Below are 20,871 nucleotides of genomic sequence, written 5' to 3' on the forward strand. Positions count from 1 at the left end.
AAAAAAAAAAAAAAAAAGAAAAGAAACAGCAGATTACTAGCCCCAGACATCACCCACATTCCTCCTGGTCACTGCCATCCAAGGGTAACCACCACCTGACTTTTCTTTGCACAGATGAATTTTGCCCATTTTTGGGCTTTATATTCATGGATGTGCTCTTTTGTGTTTGGCTTCTTTCACTCGATGTGATGTTTGTGAGATTCTCGATATTGTCCCATGCCCCTGGAGTCCATTCATTGTCATTCCTGAGAATCCTCCACGGGGCGAGAACACAACAGTGGGCTCGCCCACCCTCCTGCTGCTGGGTGTTCGTTCTGCTTCCAGTGTCCATGGAGTGTGATGAATATGCAAGACATTGGACCTCTATTAGCTCGTTTCACCCTGGCTTTAACCCTAAAATGGGGCTTTAACCCAACTTGTAGTCCCATTTTAAAGATGTGAAGACTGAGGTTCAGATACGATGGTGCCACAGGTGACCCAGCATGCAGGAAAAGCCCTGGGTGCAGGTGGGCGTGCTTGCTGTCTTGGCTCACTGCTCCCTTGTTAGATTCGGGCTTGAAATCCCACTGTGACTGCAGACTGGATCCCATTTATATGAAATTTCTAGACAAAGCAAAACTAGGTAGAGCCCTCGGAGGTCCCGGATCTGTCTCTTGCTTCAACAGTGTTTAGATGGAACAGACCCAGGGACACCTGTTCTTCCAGCCCCCGGCCACTCTCCTGCGTCTCATCCAGTCACCACCTTCAGAACCACCTCCAGGACCAGCCAACACACCGTTTGTGTTTTTTTTTCCTACCTTAACTCCTCATTGCTGAACAACCATGAGCTCCCAAATTCGTCAGAATTATTCCACCCAGGTGGAGGCTGCGGTCAACCGCCTGGCCAACCTGCATCTGCGGGCCCCACACCTACCTCTCTCTGGGCTTCTATTTCGACCACAACAATGTGGCTCTGGAGGATGCGGGCCACTTCTTCCACGAGTTGGCGGGAAGAAGCACGAGGGTGCGGAGCATTTCTTAAAGTTGCAAAACAAGCGAGGCGGCTGCATTCTCTTCCAGGACGTGCAGAAACCTTCCCAGGATGACTGGGCCAAAACTCAGGACGCCATGGAAGCCGCCCTGGCCTTGGAGAAGAGCCTGAACCAGGCCCTTTAGGAGCTGCATGCCCTGGCTTCTACCCGTGCAGACCCTCATGTCTGCGACTTCCTGGAGAACCACTTCCTGGATGAGGAGGTGAAACTGATCAAGAAGATGGGCGACCACCTGACTAACATCCGCAGGCTGCAGGCCCCCAGGCTGGGCTGGGCGAGGATCTCTTCGAAAGGCTCACCCTCAAGCACGACTAGGAGCCTTTGGAGCCCAGAAATCTTTCAGAGGACCCCCCCTGCCCCCCTGCATCCCCTGGTGTCTCTGGCTTTTACCTGAGCCTCTTCCCGAAACTACTAGCCATTCTTTTAACCACCCTGGAGCCCTCTCCCATGCATTGGACCAAATGAAACAATAAAGCTTTTTGCAGCCAAAAAAAAAAAAAAAAAAGAAAGAAAAAGAAAAACTGTGCAATCAGAAGGTAGAACTTGGGTTATCTGGGGCTGGGAACAAAGATTAGCTGCATGGAGGAAGGAGGAAATGTTTTGAATTCTACTCTTAAAGTGGGCGAATCTCCTGGGGGTGTAAAATTAGTTGAATAAAGCCCAAGAAATGCCTTTATTTCTTCTTCCCCTGTGCCTCAGTTTCCCTTAGAGGTGTGAGGCTGGCTGTCCAGACTGTCAAGGGCTATTCACCCACGGAAGTCTTCCAGTTCCCCCCACAATTAAATGCTCCCCACCAGCATGACCTGACCCAGCAAAGGTATCTGTCAGGGGGTGGGGTGGGGTCTCCCAGGCCAGAGGTGACATTGAATGACAATGAAGCATCCTGTTTGGTGTCCCTGTATCCGACCTGCTGTCCGACGGGGCAGGAGAGCCACGCGCAGCGGATGCCCAGGCCTCAAACTGTTTCTCCAAGTAGTCCCCAGAGATGGCTGCTGCCTTTCAGTTTCTGCGCTTGTTTATTTTCAAAGGGATGTTGCCAGACCGCTAGGCCACCCCTGCCCTTTCATGGTTTGTTTCATGTAAAAAAATTCAGGAGGAGAGTGAGGCGAGAATGCGACCTGTAATCAATTCTTCTGCCAGCAAAGAACTGCAAGAGGCCCCAGCTGTCAGGTTTGAGGAATGTGCGGGGCCAGGAGGTCCCCTTGCTGACCCTGGCCCCCGGAACACCCGAGATCCTGATGGTGTTAATGATCATTGCGAATGTCCAATGACTGATGCTGGGACAACTGGAGATCCATATACAAGACTGCATGAACCTCAGCCCATACCTTGCACCTTATAGCTAGCAAAAGTCACTCAAAATAGATCCTAGGCCCAAATGTAATTAAAAATTCTAGAGGAAAACATAAGAAAAAAATCTTGGTGATCTTGTGGTTAGGCAAAACTTTTTTAGGCATCAAAACGCTAACTATAAAAGGAAAATATTGATAAATTGGACTTCATCAGAATTACAAACTTCTGTTCTGCTAAAGAACTGCTAAGAGAATAAAAAGACAAGCCACAGATGGGCAGATGATCTTTGCAAAAACACGTATCAGATAAAGGACGTATATCTAGACTATGTAAAGAACTCTCTGGCGGGTTAGAAGGGGTCAATGGGAGAAGAAGGGGGACATATGTAATACTTTCAACAATAAAATTTTAAATATATTTTTATTGATTTCAAAAAAAAAGTGAGAGAAAGAAATAGAAACATCACTAATGAGAGAGAAGCAATCAGCTGCCTCCTGCACGCCCCACATTGGGGATTGAGCCTGTAATCTGGGCAAGTGCCCTGACCAGGAATCGAACCGTGACCTCCTGGTTCGTAGGTCGACGCTTAACCACTGAGTACGCCAGCTGGGCAACGATAAAGATTTTTTAAAAATTAAAAAAAAAAAAGAACTCTCAAAAGTGCATAATAAGAAAGCCAGCACGCACCCCCTAAAAAACCTAGCAAAATATTTGCACAGACACGTCATCAAAGAAAACGTACAGAAAGTAAATAAGCACATGAAAGATGATGAGCATCATTAGTTATTAGGAAAATGCAAACTAAAACCGTAATGAAATGCTCTACATTCCTACTAAAAAGCTAAAAAGAGAGACCATACCAAATGCTGGTAAGGATGCAGAGATGAAAATTCTAAATGCTGGTGGAAAGGGAAAATGGTGCCGCCATTGAGAAAAACATTTGGCAGGTCCTTCTAAAGTTAAATACAAACTTACCCTACAAGCCGGCCAATCCCACTCCTAACTATTTACCTAAGAGAAATCAAAATGTACGGAAGCCTGTGTGGGAATGTTTACAGTGGCCTCATTCGTAATCACCAAAAACTGGAAGCAACTGAAATGGCCTTCAGCTGGTGAACCGATTGACAAACTGTGCTATACTCACAACACAAAACCCTACTCAGAAATAAAAAGGAATGGACTACAGCTACACGCAATAATGGGGGAGAATCTGGATGCGTTATGCTGAGTGCAAGGAAGCCAGACTCAAGGTTGCTTACTGAATGGTTCCATTTATATGACATTCTGGAAAAGGCAAAGCTATAGAGACAGGAAGCCGATCAGTGGCTGCCGGCGCCGGGGGTGGGGAGAGGGCTTGACTACTGCAAAGGGGGAGGGAATTGTGTGTGTGTGTTAGGACTATCATGTCATGGTTGGCGCTGGTGAGTACGTGACTATATGTTTGTCAAGCTCATGGAATTGTACACAAAAAAGAGAGAACGTTACTGTAGGTAATTCATACCTTCTTCTGCTTCTGCTAAAGAACTGCTAAGAGAATAAAACAAAACAAATAAAAACAATAATAGCCAACATCACACCATATGTTATGTGCCAGGCAGGTTGAAGTACTTTACGTACGTTAATTCACTCAATCCTTACAACGACCCTATGAAGTAGGTATTATCCCCAAATTGTAAAAGTTTTGTCCCCAGAGCCCTCTCACCTTCTTGGTCTCCAAGCCCCTCAGTCTGACCCTCCCTACCCTCTTCCTTCTGTGCCTCTCATTTTCCTGGGACTGTCTTCCCTCGTCCACGGCCATGTAGGAAGTTGCCACTAACTTGCCCCACGGAGGAGCACACAGTTAATAATGAGGCTTAGCAGGGATTTCAAACTCAAATGCCTACAGGAACCAGACAGGCGATGCAGACCAGCAAAACCCACGGGACAACAGGGAGTGGTGGGGACGGTGGAAAGCTGGGGAGCACATGCTGTGTCTAAAGGGGACAGTTGCTCCTTCGCTCCAGCTGCTACAAAGTGGAGACAATATGGGCCCAGTGTTGTCAGATCTTCGGATAGTTCAAGGAAATCCTACCATTCTGATGTTTATGTCGATTTTTAAAATGTTAGCAAATAAGTCACATTTTAAAAAACCGTTTAGATACTGGTTTTTACTATTGTAAAGACATGTTCACCCCCTTTTTTTTCCCCCAAAGTCACCCCAAAGTACAAGGAAATACAAAGCAGAGGCAGAAAATCCATAGTTAGTGAAATAAGGCAGCATCTGTAGCCCAAACCACTGTAGAGAGGAGGATGGCAGGATGGAAATGAACTTTGCAAGGCGCAGGAACACACACCCAAGTGCTGCAGAAATAGATCCCACTGCGCAGGTCAGTCCTCCCCGAACCCTAGAAAATCTCAGGAATTGGAGGCATCAGGTACTGCAGAAAGCAGAGGATTAAAAACGGGCGTTGGTTGCCTGGCCAGCATGGCTCAGTGGCTGAGCGTCGACCTATGAACCAGGAGGTCACGGTTTGATTCCAGGTCAGGGCACATGCCTGGGTCGGGCTTGATTCCTAGTGTGGGGCGTGCAGGAGGCAGCCGATCAATGATTCCCTCTCATCATTGATGTTTCTACCTCTCCCTCTCCCTCTCCCTCTCCCTTCTCTGATAGCAATAAAAATATATTTTAAAACAACAATAACAGGGTTTGGTTGAAAGATTGCATGTGAAACAGACCTCTAGGTTGCCAGTCCCATCCTGCGGTCTCAGCTGACTGCCCCTCTCTCTCTCCTTTCTGCTGGAGACTGAAGTTCAACATCTGGAGAAGTTCATTATCATGGAGACTTGAGAATCACAGATAGTAAGCATGGAGGAGTGCGGGGAGTGAGGTGCCAGAGGCTGCAAGCAATGGGTAGCAATGTAGTGGCAGTGAGCAGAGCGAACAGCAAGGCTACTGTCCTCTCCCCTGGCCTTGCTCCAGAGTTTCGGCAGCTAAGCTTGTACCCTCCCTCCCAAAGGCAACTGGAGGTCATCTGTGCCATCTGAACCACCCAGAGAGAAGACCTCCAGGGTCTGCCAGTTTTGAATATCAGCCTGAAGAGGTTCTCTCCTTCCCAGAAATGGATATTGACTTTTTCAATTAAAGAAAAAGTATACATCCTCCTTCATGGATGTCTTTTGTGTTTAAGAAACCAAACAGAAATAAAGAGTATACTCCCCCCCAAAAAGTATACAAGTAATAATTGTTTCTTTTGGAAATTAGTAAAGATAGATAAACATAAAGAAGAAAAATAAAAACCACCCCCACCCAAGCAGATAACTGGTGTTAGTTAACATGGTGCACTCTCTGACATATACACATAAATATATGAATTTAGTTATGTTTGAAATTGATATCAAATTACTGATAATTTTTTATCTTTTTTTTGTTTTGTTAATTCTTACCCAAGGATATTTTTTACATTGATTTTTAGAGAGAGTGGAAGGGAGGGAGGAGGGAGAGAGAAAGAGAGATTGGTTGCCTCCCACATGGGCCCCAACTGGGGTTAGGGATCAAACCTGCAACTGAGTTACCTGCCCAACCTCAGATCTTTTGGTCTGCTGGCCAACACTCTAACCACTGAGCAGAACCAGCCAGGGCTACTGATAACTTTTTATTTATTTATTTATTTTAAAAATATATTTTATTGATTTTTTACAGAGAGGAAGGGAGAGGGAGAGAGACTTAGAAACATAGATGGGAGAGAAACATCAATCAGCTGTCTCCTGCACACCCCCTACTGGGGATGTGCCCGCAACCAAGGTACATGCCCTTGACCAGAATCGAACCTGGGACCCTTGAGTCCGTAGGCCGACGCTCTATCCACTGAGGCAAACCGGTTAGGGCCTGATAACTTTTTAGAAGTTGTTTTCCCATCCAATAGATTATGGACTTCTTCCCATGTCAATAAATATACACATACATCATTTCATATGTAGTGTTCCATTATATTTGGGGCCATATATATCCAACGACTTCCCTCTTGTTAGACATTACATTGTTCCTGTTCATGCTCTGTAAATGGCACTGCAGTCATCGTCCTTGTACACATATCCTTAGGCTAAAATTCTAGAAGTGAAAGTGCGGTGTCCTGTGTGGCTGGGCATTTAAGAGTTTACCAAGAAGAAAAATTTCCAGGTGAAAGAAGGCAAATCATAGGCTGGAGCTTCAGATTTTTGCAACCAGAGTTCAAAGCGATGGTTTGACAAGGAGGGTGGGGATCTCAAACTCAAAGCAGAAGCTGGCAGTCCCTTGTGACCTACTCTTCCTGAGAGACATCTAGGGAAGGAGTGAGTGCCGCCCGTTTGGTGAGCCCTTCCTCCCTTCCATTCCCAACACCCTCCCCTTCAGGAGGAGGGTGGGGCAAGGCGATCAGCCTGCATCCAAATGTGGAAGTGAAACTGGCTTCAAAGCAGACGAGGGTGAGTCACTAGAGGACTCAGGAGGTCCTGCTGGGACTAGAGTGGGTGCTCTGGGCCCAGGGGCCTCACTATGCCTCTTGATGCCCTGCCACCCCACTCGCCCCACACCACCCATCCCAGGCTGGCTCTGAGTTCCTAAAACTTTCTCAGCTTTCTAGAAGTGTTAACTTTTAGATTGATCCATACCAAATTGCCGGTCCTGTAGGTCAGTGGTCGGCAAACTGCGGCTCGCGAGCCACATGCGGCTCTTTGGCCCCTTGAGTGTGGCTCTTCCACAAAACACCACGTGCGGGAGCGCACGTACAGTGCGATTGAAACTTGGTGGTCCATGTGCAGAAGTCGGTTTTCGGCTCTAGAAAGAAATTTCAATCGTTGTACTGTTGATATTTGGCTCTGTTGACTAATGAGTTTGCCGACCTACAGTGTAGGTCAAAAGTGGTTGGGTATTGGCATTATTTAGATACGTCTACATTGTACATTTATTGAACACTCAGCCTGGACCAGGTGTTGTGCTAAGCACTTTGTATTCTTTTCTTTTTTTTTTAACTGACACAACTTTCTGGTGCATAGGAATTGTTCCCCCACTTGACGGAAAACAAATCTCTGGCTCAGAATTCCCCTGTTTGGAATGGTTTATGGGCTGGCTCGCCCTCCAAACTTCAGATCTTAACAAGCGCCTCTGCGGACGTACTGCGATCTTCCAGGAAAATGCCTCAACTTGGCAGAGCCACCTTCCACCTCTGTGTTAAGCGAGGTCTCGGTGAGAAGTTTTCTTGATCTTGTTTTCACGGTAGAAAAAATGCCTTTGGTATTCTGCGACTCAGTCTTCTCATCAATAAAATGGGGACAACAATCACAGTGCCCCGCAGCATCAGGGATGAGCTGTTTAGGACGCAGTTCCGGGCTCTACAGAAGAAAGCGAGGGCGGGGGGTGGCCAGGAGAGGCGGGAAGGGGGAGCCCCACCCCCACCCACCACGTGGAGGGCCCGCCCCGCCCGCAGTTTGGCCGCAGGGCGATTCTCCCGAGCGTGGGGCGGGGTCAGCACAGCCGGCTCGGCCAACGCCTCCCCTAGGCCAGGACACTGGCGACTGGCACTACCTGGCCACCGCGTCCCCGGGACCAGGACAGCCCGGAGGGGAAGGGGCGGCGAGGGGCGGGGCTCGAAGGCGTGGCCCCGGCTCTCCCTGTTTTTTCTTTTTGTCCGCCTAGATACCGAAAGGTTCCCCTGCGCCTTTAAGAGGCCGAAGCGGGCATCCGATTGGCCGAGACGCACCGGTGACGTCACTCAGGGGCGGGCGCCGAGGCGGCCCAGTCAGCCCGCGCCCTCCCCCCTCACGCCCCGCGGCGCGCTCGCGGGCAGTCGGCGCGCGGGCCGGGCCGGCGTCCCCTCAGCCTCGCTCGACCGCGTCGCCTCAGGCCCCGGGGGATGCCCCCGACCGGGCGCTCCCATGGCCGCCGACGTTTTCATGTGCTCCCCGCGCCGGCCCAGCAGCCGGGGCCGCCCGGTGCTGCTCAAACCCCCGGTGCCTGAGGACGACGACGACTCGGACACGGATGAGCCGTCCCCGCCGCCCGCCTCCGGAGCGGCCACCGCGGCCCGGGCCCACGCGAGCGCCGCGCCGCCGCCACCCTGGGCCGGGCCGGGCCGCGAGGAGCCTCCGCGCCGCCAGCAGATCATCCACAGCGGCCACTTCATGGTGTCGTCGCCGCACCGCGAGCACCCGCCCAAGAAGGGCTACGATTTCGACACGGTCAACAAGCAGACGTGCCAGACCTACAGCTTCGGCAAGACCAGCTCCTGCCACCTGTCCATCGACGCCTCGCTCACCAAGCTCTTCGAGTGCATGACCCTGGCCTATAGGTAGGGGACCCGGCGACACCCGTCCGGCCCCACCTGTCAAGCCGCGCTCCCTTCGTTGACAAAACAAGCGTGGGGGGCTGGGCCGCCTGGGGGACCCCTTGACTCCACGCATGCCCTCGGGGTCGCCCCCCTTCGGAAGGGTTTATGGGTCCGGGGTCCTGGCCTCTTCCCCTGCCAACAGTGCTCGGGTTCTTCCGGCTTCGCGCTCCCCACCCATGCCCTCCTCCCAGTGTCTCGAGGCCACCGATTTTGGACCAGAACGAGGTGTCAATGCGGGCTGCCCCTCCTCCCAGACGCCTCGTGTGTTTCCAGCAGTGTCGTGACGACCACCTGCGCAGCGGTGGCTCGGTGCTGGTTCCAGCCTTGAATGGTCGGAGCCTGTTTCCTCCTGGATAAAGAGGGGATGAAGTCGTGGTATCTGCTTCGCTTGGCTGCTGTGGGGATGGGAGGTAGATGGGTGCAGTGCTTCCTGACGCCGGTGTCTGGCTCCTAGCTGAACGCTCCTTTTCTTGTCCCAGCAGAGGGAGGCTGGGTCTCCTGGCACCCCCTTGACCGGGAAGCCGTCCCCCAGCTTGGGAGGGGCCCTGGGCGTCTCCCAGGAAGAATTCTGGAACCACAGCTGTTGGAGGTGCAGCCTGTCCTCCTGGCAAGTCGGAGGGTTCTCTGTCCGGCCCTGAAACATTATACGGAGATGCCCGTGTTTAGGGCAGGCATCCCAGACACCACCCTGACGTGTGGATTTGGCTCTGGGCAGAGGGAAGGCACTGAAATGCCTGACCCTCCTTTTCCATTCTCTTCCTTCCTCCTTGTGTTAGGTCTTAGCCTCAGGTGACTTCTGCCTCAGCAGCAGAACTTCTTTGGACTCTGCAGAGAGCCCCATCCTGCACCCGAGCTCACCCCTGGGTAGGATCTCTGCTAAGCGGGTTTATTGATTCAGTAACTGGCCTGGCTTAGGCTGTCTAGTGTGTTCTCTGCAGGCAGCCTAGGAAGTTTCCTAGGAGGTTCCAGCAAAGTGTAAAGGAGAGGGGGAATATTTCCCACCACCCCTTTTTTTGGGGGGAGAGCCATGAACCCAGAATACATCCAAGTTAAAACATTACCCATTTACCGGAAGTTGAAACACTAGATACAGGACTCTGGGTGACATTTTCCTCTTCTGGAATAAATGATTAATCCATTTGTTCCTTTGTTATGTTCCTGCAATGCCCCCACCCTCCCATTTCCTCTCCAGGCCTTCCCTGATGGTTTGTTTGCCACATGGCTGCAGCAGGTTACCCATAGCGCTCCCTTTAATGGCGCGTTTGTCGGCCTCTGCTTTGCTGCTCTGGTCTTGCCAGTTTGAGCTGGCACCAGGCCTGTGAAGATGTTCTGTTTTGTTTCTTGTTTTTAAACAAATGGTATTGAGACTGCAGCCCTCGGCCTTCCTTGAAGCTCTGCTTACTCCATCTCAGATTTTGAGCACTTCCATTGGAGTCAAACCCACTGTAGCATATGCCCCAGTGTGAGAGCCCTTTCACACAAAGCAAGGGGTGAAAGACAGGAATGTGTTTTATTAAAAGAACTTAATCCTCTTCTCTATTTTAATATAAACTCCATGTACAGGGAGAGAATGGATGACTGAGTTGCAGGAGGTATGGGCTAGAGTGCTCCCCTAAAGTAAAGAATAAACCAGTCTCCCCTTTGCCCTCAGTTTAGATAACCTAAAGGTTTATTGTTAACTAACACCAAGGAATTTTAGTAATGGCATTCCTCGCCTCACACACACTTCTTTCAAAAATATTTTGGCAACTGGCCATTGCTCAATTAACTTTCTTGATTGCAAAATGCACACTTAGTTTGATTGGAGACTTACCTTGCTCTTAGCGCCTCCCACCCCACCGGCTCTCTTGCTTTTCTGCTACTCCCTGTGCATAGGTCCTGCCACTGCAGGTCCCCAATGGGTGCCTGCCTGCCGAGTAATTTCTCATGAGGGTGCTCTGCCTCTCTGTGGGAGGCTGGTGTGGATGGCCCTCGAGTTGAGTTGGCAGTGTGGAACTTTGGTACATCGTGACTAGAGGAATGACTCAAAACCAGTTAGTGGGCTGGGATGTAGCCTCTGGCTTAGAAAGCAGCACGGGAACAGAAGGGAGTTTCTGTCCTCAGCTGTCTGTCATGACCACTGGCTGGCTTTCAGAGAAGTAGGATCCAGTAGAGGGCAACCAGGGAAGAAGACTTCACCTCAGAGGTGGTCTGACTTTCCTTTCGGTGGGGCCTGAGCCTTCACCACCATTTGCCGTTTTCTCCTTCTCCTTGGCCGAGAGGAAGGCCAGCTGGGCCTCCCCTCCTGGCCTCCTTCCTCTACTGCGTGACTGTTTCTGGCATGGGCTTTTTCTAACCAACTTCCTGTGTGTCCCCTGGCCTCTTCGTTCTAGCTGCCTAACTCTCCCTGGTACACTCTGTGCTATATGGTTGTTTTTTTGGTTTCCTGTAAACTGCTGCCTTCCAGCTGTTTCCAGATGAGGTTCAACAGCTCTTTTGAGGGAGGAACTAAGTGCAGGGGAAGTTGTGGTTATTTCCCCCCCGTTCTGTGAAGTGGTCTAGGGACTCTGAATATGATCTGTTCCTGAACATGCAAAGTCTTGGCCTCCTGAAGGGTCTTTGGCAGACTGACTTTGGGTGGGGAAATAGGATGCTTGAGGAATTGGGACTGTGTGAGTGCCCAGTGGCCCACGTGAGTAAATAGCAGTGCTGATGGGATGCCAACTTCATATCGTTTCCTTAAAACCCATGTCCTTCCTATCTTGATTGTGCGCTCAATAATTGGGACGTTTTGAAGGGAAATAGTTGCTTCCCTCAAGGCAAAATCTCCATGATAGAAGCTTACCTTTTCTCAGCCTGTCTGTCACCGTAAAATGGGGAGGATAAAACTGCCCTGCTGGGTGAATGTTAGGATTAATTGAGACAATGTCTGCTACTGTGTCTAGTACCTGGCAAATAGGAGGTTTAACAGGCGGAATCCAGCTCTGCATCCTCATTCAACTGACATTGACTAGGAGCCCAAGTTTCTCATCTGTAAACTAAAGGAAATGATGTATCTGAGTGGGGTCTTTTAGTGTGGCTTTCAAATGTGTGCTCGACAAATACTCAAAAGACACATTCTTGGTTTGCCCATACTTTCTAAGGCTCCACAATGGAACTATGTACTCTAGAGCACAGTTCACGGTTCTTGTCCTCTTAGCATTTTAAGGACTGTCACACATGTAAATCACCCACACAAATTCTGAATGCATCTAGTATTTAGCTCTTTGTGGTTGGTTTTGGTTTCACTTCTCTAGCTTTTTATGTAGCTCTTTATTAGGGAGCCTTGGTATGAACGTGAGGGGAGGAGTGAGGGTCTTTTTATGTATTTAGAGATAAGCAGGAGCTCTCTGCATAATGGGTTTCTGATGAAGTGGAGATTCGAGGAGACCTTTTAATTTGGACCTGTAAGATGGCCTTGAGATACAAGTTTCTAGACTGTGACCTTGAGTAAGTGTAGCCTGTATGGTAACCCTCTGTTCTTGACCCAAGGTGGGAATCTCTGTCAGACTTAAGGAATAGCTGGGATTAAAGGTTTAGAGCACTGTGCTCTTCAAACTTTTAAGTTTTCAAAAGAACTTTCTGATGCTAGGCCTGGTAACTAGTTGTAAATGGGAACCATTTACACAAACGACTAAGTTAGTTTGACTCTTCTGCAACCATGCTGAAGACACAGTTTTTCTTCCCGTGCTTTCTTTAGTCGTTTATCATTATACTAGGGGCCCAGTGCGTGAATTCATGCACCTTGAAAGTAACTGTGGGCCACGAGGCTGCGGTACACACGGTGGGTCTCGGCCCATCCTTCTCGCCCCTGCCTGGCCCCTCCCACTGCAGCCTGGTCCCCTGTCTGCAGGCAGCACCCCTCCCGCTGCCGCCGCTCCCACGCACTGATGGTGCTGGCCCCGCTTGTACCCGCTGAAGGCGCTTAGCGATTGGGGCTGACACCAGCAGCAGGTGAGAGTGGAGCCGGTGCCATCATGCCGGAGCGGCATCTGATCGCGCTTCAGGAGCAGGGGGAGGTAGAGAAGCCCTCAGGGACGATCAGGGGCGATCAGGGCCAGCAGCCGCCACTCACAGCCGCTGATGGTGCCAAGCAATCGGGACCAGTGCCGGGCACCAGCAGCGGGTGCAAGCGGCAGCTCTGGCGCTGGCTACAGGTGCGAGTGGGGCCAGCGCTGGTGGGGGTGTGAGAGGCAGCTGCCAGCCTCTATCTCTCCTTAGGGGCAGGGGGAGGTAAAGAAGCCCTGAGGGGCAATCAGGGCCAGCAGTTGCTGCTCACACCCGCTGATGGTGCTGAGTGATCGGGCCGGTGCCGGGCGCTGGCAGTGGGTGCGAGTGGCGGCTCCAGTGCCGGCAGTGGGTGCAAGCGGGGCCGGCGCTGGCAGCAGGTGCAAGCACTGGGCAGGACCGCGGTGCGCAGGAGCAAAGAATTTTCAGTAACCACCAGAGGCTCGCCCCAATGACAGCGACTGGTGCCCACCTTGGTCTGGCACCCCCACTCACCTGCTCTACCATCCCGCTGCGGCCGATGCCTGCCATGTTCTGCACACACCCCCTTGTGGTCAGCGCACGTTTTAGCGACCAGTTGTTCTGCTGTTCCGTGTATTTACATACTAGCCTTTTATTATATAGGATAGTGTGCCATTAAAGGTTTGGATGGGAGGGAGGGCTACAGAGATGAGAAGGACAGGCTCTCTCCTCGAGGAGCTCACAGACTTGGCGTGGGCAATAGACAGACAGACCTTTGTAGAACAATTAGCAAGGACTGTGATAAAAAAACGTGAACCAGGTCAATGGCGGTGCCAACGATTGAGTGTGTGTGTGTTTACATAACTGGTATCAATGTGGACTGTTTCTCCTGACATCAGGGTTTAATGTGCATTGCCCCTTTCCTATGTTAAGGGTTAAAAATTATGAATCACATTTCCCCGCAGGAAGCCCCAGTGTCCCTTTTACCTATCATCTCCCCTTTAGTAGTTTAGGACCAAATTTTCTTTTTATATAGAGCCCGATTGGCTAAATGCCATCCTGATGGAAAGGCGAAGGGTGATAAAATTGGGAAGATCCTGGAAAAAGAGGCTAGAGGAGAGGTGGTGGGTGTTTATTTATGAGGGTAGGAGAAGAGAGGAGAATCAGATTAACTGAGCAACAACTATATCCTAGATTCTCTTTATATTATCTTAAGCATTTCTCACAATAACCTTCTCAGGTAGGTGATGGTAGAGTTCTTATTTTTCTTATTTTTTAAAAAAGAAAGAAAACCTGAGCATAGAAGTTAATTTGTCCTATCACCAAGAGATTAGTCAACTTGCCCAAGACAGTGTCTAGAGCTGAAATGTTATCTCCCTTATCTGCTCATAAAAGTCTGCAGTCTGCCCCGCCAGTGTGGCTCAGTGGTTGAGGGTCGACCTATGAACCAGGAGGTCACAGTTCGATTCCCGGTCAGGGCACATGCCCAGGTTGTGGGCTCGATCTCCAGTAGGGGGCGTGCAGGAGGCAGCCAATCCATGATTCTCTCTCATCATTGATGTTTCTATCTCTCTCACCCTCTCCCTTCCTCTCTGAAATTAATAAAAATATTTAAATAAATAAATAAATAAATAAATAAATAAAAGTCTGCAGTCTTAGAGAGATGGTGAAAATACCAGTTCTTCTCCTAATGGGAGGCATGGAGAATCCAAGATGGGGAAAATATTATGCCTTTAGGTGGCTCCATGCCCTTCCATGGCTGCCCTTCCCCACTGGTGAAATCCTATCCTTCCTTCAAGGCTCAGCTTGGACACCAGTTGCCCTAGTAAACCCAAAGGGAGTGAACGCCATGGTCCTCTGTAAGTCCACAACCCTTATTGATTCTGCCTCATGCCATTACATAGACCTCAGCTACCAGGTTTTCTGCTGTCTTCACCTTTGATTTGCCCACAGAGCCTAACAGTGTCTGGCACATACTGAGTGATTAGGAAATATATATGGAATTGAAAAGGGAAGCTCAGGCACCTGGTCTTGTTTCTGGCAAACTTTTGTTTATCTTCAGCTGTGCAAAGGCAAACCACCTCTGTGGAACAATGCTTTATGGGATATTGGTGTGGAGTGGGACAACAGGCCTAAGTGTTTTGCTAGGTGGTGTGTGTATTGTGGCTCATATGGACTGGAGTGGTAGGCAGATTAATGCCCCCACCCCCACCAAGATGTCCACATCCTAATCCCCACAACCTGTAGATATGTTGGGTTACACAGCAAAGAAGAATTAAGGTTGTTAATCAGCGGGGTTTAAAACGGGGATATTATTTTGGATTATTTGGGTGGGCCCAATGTAATCTCAAGGGTCCTCCTTAAAAGTAGAAGAAATCAAAAGAGAACCAGAGAGAAAGAGCAGCGGGAGGGCTTGGCCTGATGCTGTCTTTGAAGCTGGAGGAAGGGGCCCAGAGTTAAGGAATGTGGGCCTCCTGAAGAAAGTGGAAAAGGCAAGGAACAATTCTCCCTTAGATCCCAAGATGCAGTCTGCTGTCATCTTGATTTTAGCCAGTGAGACCCATTTCAGACTTCTGACCTCCAGGACTATCAGATAATAAATCTGTATTGTTGTAAGCCATTAATTTTGTTGTTATTTGTTATAGCAGCAATAGAAACTAATACAGACTTGGTTCCCAAAGTTTATTAAGGTAATGTTTTTAAGCACATTGACCCAGGTATAAAAAAGTCTTTCTTACTTCTTCTTCCACCACTGGAGAGCATAGCAGCACACCCTGGAATTATATCAAGTTCTGCTGAGTGTATTGGTCGCCAGTTCAGGGGATCTCGTGATAGGCGGGACCTCGTTTTAAAAGGAAGTCTGTAAAGTGGGCCTTATTCTTGCTTCTCAGTACAATTCCTATAGTAAAGTATTGTAGAAAGTTAGTATTACTTATTTTTAAGGATTCACATAATGGCTGATGAAAAATTCACTGTGAGCTTCCATTGAATTAAATTACTGAAGTTGAATTACTTCTTGGGTATAATATGTGCAGTCCAGATAGCAAATAGCTTAGGTGATATATTCCATTTTTTGTTGGAATTCTTTCTATAGTTAGAATTCCAGGCCACAGGACTTGTGTTTTAGTCAGAGCTCTTTGGGCTACATGGATCAGGGGCCCTCTAGCCCATGCAATGGGGGTTTATTGCAAGTATCTGGAAGGGAGCTGGTTATCTGGAAGGGTGCTGGTAATCTCATGATGATTCCGGGGTTCCTGCATTGCCTGATTCCATGGAGGCTGCAGCTGGGTTCCAGGCAGCTCTGGGTCCTCAGCAGGGGGGTTTGGCCCTCCTTTCCTGATAATTAGGCACTTCCCTTAGTGACTGGTCTCCTCTCTCAGGCTCTGTTTTTCTTTGTGGCTTTAATCCTGCTGCCACCAGCTGGCTCTCACCTGCTGTCCTGTTCTTCTCTGCTTCACAGCTTCTGCTTATGGGAACTTCTGCCTCGGCCTGACTGGAGCTTGCCAGTGGCCTGTGTTTCACACACAGACCTCGCTTAGAGCTTCCTATTACCATCAGCGCTCTTTGCCAGTTTTCTAATTAAATTAGCCTCAGCCTCCAATTCAAATGTTTGAGGGGGAGACTAGCTGGACCTTCCCTCTCTGACAGACCCTCACCAGCCACAGAGCATGCATCTAGCCATGGTCTTTGGACTGGTTGCTTTTGGCACAAGTGCTTATTCCTTTCAGCAGTATTAATCAGGTCTCTGTTGTGTGCCAGACACTGCTGCAGCTCTTGGGGATATAGTAGGAAACAGGACAGATGAGTCATCTCCCCTCATGGGGTTTATATTCTATTACAGTGGTCGGCAAACTGCGGCTCGCTAGCTACATGCGGCTCTTTGGCCCCTTGAGTGTGGCTCTTCCACAAAATACCACGGCTTGGGAGAGTCTATTTTGAAGAAGTGGCGTTAGAAGAAGTTTAAGTTTAAAAAATTTGGCTCTCAAAAGAAATTTCAATCGTTGTACTGTTGATATTTGGCTCTGTTGGCTAATGAGTTTGCCGACCACTGTTCTAGTGGAAGAATCAGCAAGCAAAGTAGATTTCTATTGTTCGTGCAGTGAAGAACATATAGCAAGAGGGAAGATGGCAAGTGACAGGGGATGGAGGTGAGTGGATACTTTACCTCGCTGATCTCAGAAGTACTTTGAGGAGGTGACGTTTCAGCTTTGAACTGAAACCTGAGTGGATAGTCATCCAGGCAGTGAAAGAGCCCTAGGCAAAGGCCTAAGGTGGGATGAATATGGCACAGTCCAAGGCTAGAAAAAGGGCCAGCAAAGCATGGCTGGTATGTGGGGGCAGGGGTGAGTAGTCAGAATGACTGAAGAGGGGAGGGGCCTTGTTGGCCTTGGTAATAAGTTGGGAAATTATGTTCATTGCACTGGGGAGTATGGTTCGTTGAGGCTGCTCTGTGGAGACTAGTCAATAGGAGGCCATGAGTGGAAATGGGTACCACTGGGGGTCTGTTGGCACCATTCTCAGACAAGGATGGTAGCAGTGAGGGTGATGAAAAGTGGATGATTCAAGGTGGGTTTTGAAGTCACTGATGGATTGGACATTCAGGATGAAAGGGGAAAAAATAAAGAAATTAACAATGACTCTGAGGTTTTGGTCTGAGCCCTGGGAGCCATTACTGGAATGAGAAAGCTGAGATGGTCCAGTCAGCTGCAATGGCCACCACTGCTGTGCATGCTAAAAACTTGGCTGCCCTGGCCACCCTGAAAGACGGAGCTGTGGGTGGGGTAGCTCCCCTGAGAAGAGGCTGCAAGGGGATGACCCAGTGACATCCTCACTATTACCAGAGCAATTCTCCGCTTAGCTTGACCAGTCCAGGCACCCTGGGTTCTTCTGTCCATGCTGCTCATCTTGCCTCCCTACCCTCTGTTGTGCCTCATGAAGGGGCTAATAGGGGAGGGGAAGTTTTGGAGTTTTGAGCTGGCTTTCGGAAAGCAGTGTTTTTTTCTGGTGAAATATATACTATCCTATATCCTGAATGGTGTTTTTTCTCAGTTGAGGCTGGTTGTGGTGGAGCAATTTTGCTGGTCTTGAATGCCCTAAAGATACTTCTCTAAATTTAGCATTCTTAATGTGTTCGGGGTTAGACTGCATCATCAGAAAACTCTTCTGGAAGGAGGCAGTGTACAAGGGTTTTTTTGGTAGCTCCAGAAAAATGTCCAAGATCTGGAAAAATAATTCCAGAAACAGAAATTCTTGTCATTAGCTTTGAGTCTCAGAAGTGAACATAAAGAATCCCACTGAGTAACAGTGAAGAGGAAAGCTAAGTCAGTTCATAAGGGGCCATCAGAGAGAGCCAGACTGCTGGTAGGAACAGAGGTTTGTGGAGTTGCAGTTGCACTGGGGAGTGGAAACATGGGGACAGAGGCAGCACACTTTCACTGTTTCTCAGTAGGAGGACCATTTGGAAAGCGAGTTAAGGATTCCTTCTGTCAGCAGCTCCTGGGCCTCTTTTGGTCAGTGACCATGAGACAAACTCAGTCATAGAAACAAGAAGCAGCATCTTACATAGAAAGTAAGGGGATTAACCTAGTTTCCAGGTATTTACCCAATAATCTAGCTTTAAAAAACCCTACAGAACTTCTTCCTATGCTCACAGGGTAACTGGCCCATTTGCAAATGGCTACCTTGTCTTATGGAACCTACCCAGATAGCTTAATACTGAGCTTTAGAGAAAGCTAATTTACAAATTATTTTGCTTATTAAAACAAAACACTTGCAAAGAATTCTTAAAACCATATATTATTTTATTAGTTTGCTGTTTTAAACAACTATTTTCTAGTTGAGTAGTAGGGACTTTTAAATTACCTCCTTTGTTTTTTAAATTATTAAACCGATCTTCTGCTTTAGAGCAGGACACTTTCATCCACTTATACAGACAAGTTGTTGTTGTTTAGCAACTTTATTGAGGTATAATTTACATATCACAGAATGCACTCATTTTAAGTTCATTGAGTTTTTAGTTGTGTGATCAGTGATCACAATCCAGTTTTAGAACTGGATTCCATCACTACACTAAGATCTCTCATGCCCTTTTGTGGTTAATCCCAAATCCCACCTTAGCCCCAGATAACACTAATCTGCTTTCTGTGTCTACAGATTTGCCTTTTGTAGATATTTATGGAATCATACTATACGTGGCCTTTTATGTCCGACTTTTTTCACTTAGCATGTTTTCAGGATTAACTCACGATGCAGTGCATGTCAGTATTTTATTCCTTTTATTCATGAATAGTCTTCCATTGTATTAGTATACCATTTTTTGTTTATCTACTCATTGACAGTCATGTCTCTGAGGGAAGCCTACTACCTTCATTACTTGGGTATTGACTTTCCATTTCCTGTAACAGAATTCTCTCACAGATTCAGATAGGGACTTCCTTACATGGTGAGACTAGGAAGTGTCAGTGGATGTGATAGAAAGATGATTGGATTGGGCAACACAGGACAGTGCAGTGGTGACACTGACTAACAACGTATCACTTAGCATCTCTAAGTCGTGGTATCCTTAACTGTAAAAAAAAAAAAAAAAAGGGCAAGAGAGAAGGGGTTTGACTAGAGTCATGGTTACTGATCTTATTAATGGACCTTTTGCTTTTGAGAGATACTGCCTAGAAACAAGTTGCATTGAGCAATAAGAAAGAACAAACTGCCCTAGCTGGTTTGGCTCAATGGATAGAGCATTGGCCTGTGGACTGAAGGGTCCCAGGTTCCATTCTGCCCAAGGGCACATGCCTGGGTTGCGGGCTCGATCCCCAGTAGGGGGCATGCAGGAGGCAGCTGATCAATGATTCTCTCTCATCATTGATGTTTCTATCTCTCTCTCTCCCTCTCCCTTCCTCTCTAAAATGAATAAAGTATATTTAAAGAAAAAAAAAAGAACAAACTGCTGGTATGTGCAACAACATAGATGAATCTCAGAGACATTAGGTTGAATGAAATAAGCAAATAAGCCTTACCTAAAACAGTATATAACAATTCCACTTATATGAAGTTCTAGGATAGATGTAAGTAACGCATGGTGAAGAAAATCACACCACTACTTGCCTCTGAGGGAGGTTGGAGAGGGGAAAGGGAGAATGCAGTCACTGCTAATTGTTACAGGTGTTTTTAAAAAAATGTTTTGTTGATTCCAGAGAAGAAGGAAGAGCAAGAGAGGGCTAGAAACATCAATGATGAGAGAGAATCATCGATTGGCTGCCTCCTGCATGACTCCTACTGGTCGAACCCTGACCTCCTGGTTCATGGGTCAGCACTCAACCACTAAGCCACACCAGCCAGGCATGGTTATGGGTTTTTTTTTAAGGGAGTGATAAAAATACATTAAAGTTAGAGAATGGCTCTGACCAGTTTGGCTCAGTGGATAGAGCATCGGCCTGCGGACTGAAGGGTCCCAGGCTCAATTCCAGTCAAGGGCACGTACCTTGGTTTTGGGCACATCCCCATTAGGGGGTGTGCAGGAGGCAGCTGATCGATGTTTCTCTCTCATTGATGTTTCTAACTCTCTACCCTATCCCTTCCTCTCTAAAAAAAATCAATAAAATATATTTAAAAAATAAAGTTAGAGAATGGTGGTAGCTGCACAACTCTGTGAATATATTAAAACCATCAAATACTTTTAAAGGATGAATTTCATGGTATGTAAATTATGTCTCAATAAAGCTGTTTAAAAAATATTTCAAAAACAGTTCAGGTTTTCAACATTAACTTTAGGGAATCTGACTTGGGAAGCACAGGACTAGGTGATGATAAAGATCTTAAATATGTCAGTGTCTATAAATTCCATAATTCTATCTCTTCTGTGTACAGAAAGTGAGAGTGATTGGGAAAGTGATCTGCCCTAAGCATTTCCCCTAGATTAAAATTGACTCAGAAATTGATTCTCCAACTTGCCCCCTTGGTTGCCAGATCACCCTCTGTAAGGTAATCAATCCTATTAAGACTTCTTCCTTCTTAACATTATCTGTTAGGGGATCACAACTCAAATGTCCACATGGGCCAGGAAATAAAGCTGGCCATTTGTAAGGCTAAGGGGACCTTTGCTATCTTTTATTTTTTGCTTTTCAAAGTCATGATTACAGAGAAACATTTCTTTGTTATGAAAACCATGTGGGCATAAGTGAAATTGACTTCGTCTCTGTGATGGAAAGCAATAGGGAGCAGTG

The 20,871-nt window shown here is 47.9% G+C and overlaps 1 protein-coding gene and 1 pseudogene across 2 annotated transcripts in view; both read left to right on the top strand.

Moving 5' to 3' along the window:
• Positions 1-822: 822 nt before the first annotated feature.
• On the top strand, positions 823-1,346 carry LOC308238357 (ferritin light chain-like; annotated as a pseudogene). Its single transcript has one exon. The product of its transcript is annotated as a ferritin light chain-like (transcript).
• Positions 1,347-8,193: 6,847 nt separating this feature from the next.
• Positions 8,194-20,871, top strand: part of MLXIP (MLX interacting protein) — a 49,472-nt gene continuing 36,794 nt past the window's right edge. The window contains exon 1 of the mRNA XM_080650671.1: positions 8,194-8,626. Within this exon, the coding sequence (XP_080506797.1) occupies positions 8,214-8,626 (413 nt within the window). The 5' untranslated portion in view covers positions 8,194-8,213. The remainder of the gene's footprint in view (positions 8,627-20,871) is intronic.

Source organism: Plecotus auritus (assembly GCF_963455305.1).
Source record: "Plecotus auritus genome assembly, chromosome: 13".
Lineage (NCBI taxonomy): Eukaryota > Metazoa > Chordata > Mammalia > Chiroptera > Vespertilionidae > Plecotus > Plecotus auritus.